At 40.3% G+C, this 5941-nt stretch overlaps 1 protein-coding gene across 2 annotated transcripts in view; it reads right to left on the minus strand.

Moving 5' to 3' along the window:
* Window positions 1–5941, minus strand: part of LOC126388292 (schwannomin-interacting protein 1-like) — a 12701-nt gene that overhangs the window by 5116 nt on the left and 1644 nt on the right. For both annotated transcript variants that reach the window (XM_050041333.1, XM_050041332.1), the window contains exons 2-6: window positions 4741–4955; window positions 3465–3574; window positions 2729–2810; window positions 1859–1972; window positions 1631–1748 (exon numbers count right to left, since the gene is read on the minus strand). In XM_050041333.1, the coding sequence (XP_049897290.1) occupies window positions 1631–1748; window positions 1859–1972; window positions 2729–2810; window positions 3465–3574; window positions 4741–4947 (631 nt within the window). In that variant the 5' untranslated portion in view covers window positions 4948–4955. The remainder of the gene's footprint in view (window positions 1–1630; window positions 1749–1858; window positions 1973–2728; window positions 2811–3464; window positions 3575–4740; window positions 4956–5941) is intronic.

Below are 5941 nucleotides of genomic sequence, written 5' to 3' on the forward strand. Positions count from 1 at the left end.
TTAGTGTATTTAATGTGTGTTTAATGTGTGTTTAGTGTATTTAATGTGTGTTTAATGTGTGTTTAGTGTATTTAATGTGTATTTAAAGCTATAGTTGTATATATATAATCCTGTTCAGAAACAGTTCTTGTTATACTGGGTGAAATGGTCCTTCCATCCTGAGAGTAGTCAATACATAATGTGTTCAGAAAAAGGAATGAAAAAAATCAGACCTCTGTGGCAGCTGCAGGCCTGTAAAAACTCTGACCAATCCCTGCCATTCGGTGTGAATGGAAAGAACCAATCAGATGCCTTCATGTCTTGTATTGCCTGAGCCCCCCTCCGTCCCTCCCTCCCTCCTCCCTGCACGCACTCATCACGTCACCGTTGCTGGAAATATTCAGCACACTCCTCAGCAGAAATACTGAGTTAGCAGGAGTTTGCTGAACAATGGCAGAGAAAATGCAGCCAAAAGCATCACTTCCAGTGTTACTTGTAACAGCTCGCCCCACTAAACAGGCTAAGAAGAGGAAGTCAGAGGCAGAAAAGGCTTTGGATAAAGTGAGAGGACAAACCAGACATCAACAGCAGTCCAGCTTTTGAACAGTGGAGACAACTGAGGGAGCTGAAGGGGCTTAAAAGTGATGCAGAGGTTGCTGTCTTTCTGTTGGACAGGTAATTATTTGTTTGCTTTGGGGGGATTTGTTATTTTACTCGGCTCTCCTCTGCTCTGCTGACTGCAGGATGCGCGTTCAGGCATGTCTGGGCTCATGGCTTTGGACGGAGCACTGACGGGAGGGGAAGCAGGGGGTGGAGCTTAGAGGAGGTGCCGCTTTCAAATCTTGCTAGCTCTCCAACATTACCAACTATAGCTTTAATGTGTGTTTTGAATCAACTAAACTTTACAGCACTTCACAGAAACCTCAGTCACTGCCCAGTGTTCTGGAGGTGTAACTGTTGTGCAGCTGTATATCTTCAAACAAAGAATAAAATCTCTGTCTCTGCATTTTATGTTGATGACAGTCTGTTTTTATAAAAGTGCTTGTGACGTCTCAAATGTGACTTTGACTCACAGCTGAAAACATGGCGCCCATTTCATAGAAAACACTGAGATATATATCGTGTGTCACCGTTCAGCCTGTGAATACAGAGATATACATTTTTGTTATGAAATGATTCTGCCCCCGCTCCTCTGTCTCATGTCAGCTGTGTCCCACCGCCACATTTTCTTTACTGACTCTTGGTCAAACGTCTATAAAGGCTCTGACGGAGGCGAAAACGCAGAAAATGGAACCTGTTCTGAAAACTTTATGACTAACACAGTTAGTTGTGAAGTTGCGTTTATTTTCAGACGTGCGACAATTTCAGACCAAAAAACAGACTGTGGAAAGACCTTTAGAGTGAACTGGGCTTTACAACAGTATTACTGAATAACACCTGTGACAGCAGAGGCTCATGGGTACTGTAGTCCACAGAGGAAACAAATTTAAAATAATGAAAGTGGCAGTCCGAAGCTTTGACTGTGTTTCCATTAGAATCAGTTCAAACTGCTGAAACAACAGAAACACTGATACTGAAAACGTGTGTGTATGTTAAGTGACGTGTTCTTTTGACTCTGTGTGTGTGTGTGTGTGTGTGTGTGTGTGTGTACCGTGGACTTCCTGTTGCAGTGATGCTTTCAGACTGTTGAGCTGCTGCACTGAACGCTCCTGCAGCTCCCAATGCTCCAGATGTTTCCGCTCAGTGACACAGCTGCTGCCGGCCAGACGCTGCAACACACACACACACACACACACACACACACACACACACACACAGAGTCAGTCCACTCTGTCGATGTTAATAACATTTCTTCTTCTCTTTCTTAAATCTCTTTCACCTCCTTCTCTCTCTGTTCAGCCAGCAGTTTGTCTCGCAGTGTCCTCAGAGCCGTGGCCACTTCCTGTTTCAGCCCGGTGGCATGGCAACCGTTGTGCCCCGTTCCCATGGAAACCTGATGGAGATGTAAGGTCAGTGGACTGAAAGAGTGTTTTTGTTCTGTTGTTTATAAAGTCCAGTTCAGACCAAAGATTCACGACGAGATGAAACCGTTTTATATGTTACAGAGAAAAGTGTCAGCGGTGTGAACTGGCGTCGCCTGTTTCAACAGCCAATCAGCTTGTAGTGAAGTCCGCTGGTCATAAACTTTAGTAATGAGTGGCTCTTCAAGTGTTTATATAGATTAATTTGGAGCGGATTATGTGAAGGTCATATATTCTAATCCTCACTTCCTGTGGGCTACAGCAACACTAAACCCCTGAGCTTGCCTGAGAAGGACTAAATGCACAAAGCTGCTATTTTTAAATATCCCATGGAGAGAGACTCTCACTGCAGCCTGTTCTATTTTGTTGTGAAAATGTGGGCGTGCAGCCTCGTTCTGTGGACGATAAACCAGGTGCAGACTTCCATCTGTGTCACCGCTGATGAGGAAATACAGCGAGTGCTGGACGGAGCAGTGAGTGACAACAACCCCGCCCACATTTAAGAGGACTGTCTGAACAGACCGAGGGTCTAGGTACCATGTCTGAAGGCTTACTGCTGGTTCCAGAGGGACTGGACTGAAAGGGTTTGGTGGAAACGGAGCTTTGGACTCAGTGATGAACTGATTAGATTTTGGCGGTCAAAGATCAAAGGTCAAGATAAATAACCTGTCAGGACTTCAGGGACTCTGTATTAATGAGTGTATTTGTGTTAGGAGACAGACAGTGACCTTTTTGTTGGTTCCTTCGTCGTCGTCTTCGCTGTCGCTGTTGTTGATGAAGCACAGCTGCAGGTTTCTGTGGTTGTGAAATCTGTAAACAGATAATAAACATCCTGAAGCGCCGACGGACGACGCTGAAGCTCTGCGAGTACTGACAGTTTCTCTGCTCCTCATGACTCCGACCAGACGGCTGTGATGAGCTTAACTATCGCAGTGTCCTGATGTGAACACTTTAAAACAGAGTATTTGTTTTTAATGAATGAACGGATGAATGTACCCCCGTTATCTTTCATTGATACAACCGTAGAGAGTCAGAACGTAAACACGGTGTACGTTTACGTCCATTGTGTTTCACGATGTGATTGGTTCAGCTGTGAGGAACAAACAGTCGGTTCATCATACCAGGCTGTAAATTCATGATTACTGACTTTTCTGCATTGAGACAAAATCTTTGAGGAAAGTATCCTGATGCCTCGAAGAATATTTACACATATTTACACTCTGACCTGAAACTGTTGTTTATTTTTACCGCACATTTTTGAACTGTCAAACGTCAGCGGAGCTCGTTTTAACGCTACAAACACTAACATTAAAGTGTTATCAGAAACTATCAGACATAACTTTTTCTGTCCATTTCAATAAAAACTGAACCTCGACGGTCACATTTAACTTCAGATCACAGAGAAGAATCACAAATTAAAAACTGAACATTTGAAAAGCTTCAGACTGTGCAGCTCTGTGTTACCGTGATGTGACGACGGAGACTCGACACCTCCTGAAGTCTTCGTCCTCTTCCTCCCACACGTCTCTCCACACTCCCCCCCGACCGTCCTCCATCCTCAGCCCCGTCCCCCTCTGCAGGAACACACAGTGATCACACACATATTACCCCCACACAGTAATTATCTACTAATCTGGTTTCATGACAGTTTTCTGACGACTTCTGTGGAAATAAAATGTTTCAAATAAAATATGAAGAGTATTTATCCTTTTATTCTAATTTGTCCTGTTTCACTTGAACCATCACAATCAATACTGTCAGCTGAGGTTTTGTTAATTTGGTTAAATTATTATCCATAACACATAAAGATACAACTGAAAAAACATAAAATGAAAAATTGAAAAAAGGCAGTAAAAATAAAACACATTAGAAACATTTAAAAAAAAATCTGAAAAAGAAAAATGTAGAAAAAACAATGCAAAAAAAAAAGGAAAAAACAAAATAGGAAAAATGAAAGAGGAAGATTTAGAAAAACAGTAGGAAAATAAAAGAATAAGAAAAAAGGAGGAAACACTTTAAAAAACTTAACAGAATTTTTTCCAAAACTACCAATAAAGAAAAAGTAGGGAAAAAATAGAAAAATAAAAAATAACAAAAATAGAACAAAAAAAAACAGCAGGAAAAATTGAAAAATAGGAAAATGTTCAAAAGATATGAATAAAGAAAAAAGTAGGAAAAAATAAGAAAAACTATTGGAAAAATAAAAAACAGGAAAAAAGAAAAAAGTAAAAGGGAAAAATTAAAAACAATGTAGAAAAAAACTTTCGGAAATCTTTTTTGAAAAAGTAGTAAAAATAGAAAACAGTAGGACAAATAGGAAAAACATTAAATTATATATAAAAGGAAACAAAGCAAATGTTTCCATCTGTAAATAAAACTGTAATTAATAATAATTATGTTGTGAAGCGCAGCTGGATCTGAATTATAATCAGATCTGAGTCTGTCGATTGGAACCAACAGGAAGCTGAAACGTTATGATTACAGCAGCTCTGCAGCTGTGGGCGTGTCTGTAACGTCGCCGTGGTTTTCTCAGTTTAGCTGCGGCTCGTCGGCGTGAATTATAAACTGTTTGGACAAATGTGACGTCACCCTGTGAGGAATGTCATCAGACGCAGACTCAGTTATTGTCTGAGGCTCAAACATCCAGCACACTGCACACACAGAGGAGGACACCGGGCATCATGGGAAGTGTAGTCCTACTGACAGCTACATAACAGAGACACTTGTCTTGGTGGCTGACCTTTGACCTCTCCCTCCTCTCCTGCTCCTGTTTCTCCAGCTCTGCTATCCGCTGGCTCAGGTCCTCCCAGTGCATGATGGGAAGGCCCTGGTAGTCCACGGAGGACGCCGCCGCCGCTGCTGCTGCAATGTGATGATGATGATGAAGCTCTTCTTCCTCCTCCTCCTCCTCCTCCTTCTCCTCGGACGTCTCTTTCTCTTCCTCCATCCTCCTGTCTGCACACAAAAAATTCACAGGAAGAAAAACGCTCCTAAATATACTGAAATCAAACTACAACAACATAATAATATTTTTTAAGGCAAATGTCCTCGCTGTGGGATGAATACGGGATTATCTGATCTGATCTGATCTTCTGACATGTTGAGGTCAAACTTTATAGAAAAGGTTAATTTAGTTTGTTTACACTCTTTATATGTATATATTTACAAGTTTGGATGATTCCACAATAAGTTTTATTTCTATAAATATAACGATTGCAGTTGCAAATAATTGAATGATCTTATAAATTCATTTCTGAAGGCAGTTTCCTGTGTGCAGTGAAGAATCAAAGTAATTTGGCTTTTAACTTAGAAATATTTCATTAACAGGAAAAGTCCTCTGTAAATAAAGTATAAATGTATGAGTACAGTTTATTAATAATATCTCCTCATGTTATTGTGATCTAAAACATGATAGGACATGATGAGCATTGAAAAAACATATATTCCAATTTATTACATTTTTCAACTGATGTCTCCAGATATTATGAACATCTGTTTTATCTGATGAAATAAAAATTTCAGTCTGTTCATCTCTTGCTGACATTAATATCTAGTAGCTACTAAAGGTTTTATTTATATTTGCAGTATTAATAATTCATATAATAAAAAATTGATACTTGACGTGTTGCAAAAAAAAAAATCTGCAATAAAACAATTCCAAAGTCTCAAATGTGACTAATCAATTAAATGATCAATAATATGAGTTCTCTGTGCACACCATCCCATCAAAGGAATAATCGATATACACTCAGCGGCCACTTTATTAGGTACACCTTGCTGGTACCAGGTTGGACCTCTTTTTAATTCTTGGTGTCACAGATTCAACAAGGTGCTGGAAACATTCCTCAGAGATGTTGGTCCATATTGACATGATGACATCACACAGTTGATCCATGATGAGAATCTCCCGTTCCAGCACATCCCAAAGGTGCTCTATTGGA

Source organism: Epinephelus moara, chromosome 3, assembly GCF_006386435.1.
Source record: "Epinephelus moara isolate mb chromosome 3, YSFRI_EMoa_1.0, whole genome shotgun sequence".
NCBI classification, from domain to species: domain Eukaryota; kingdom Metazoa; phylum Chordata; class Actinopteri; order Perciformes; family Serranidae; genus Epinephelus; species Epinephelus moara.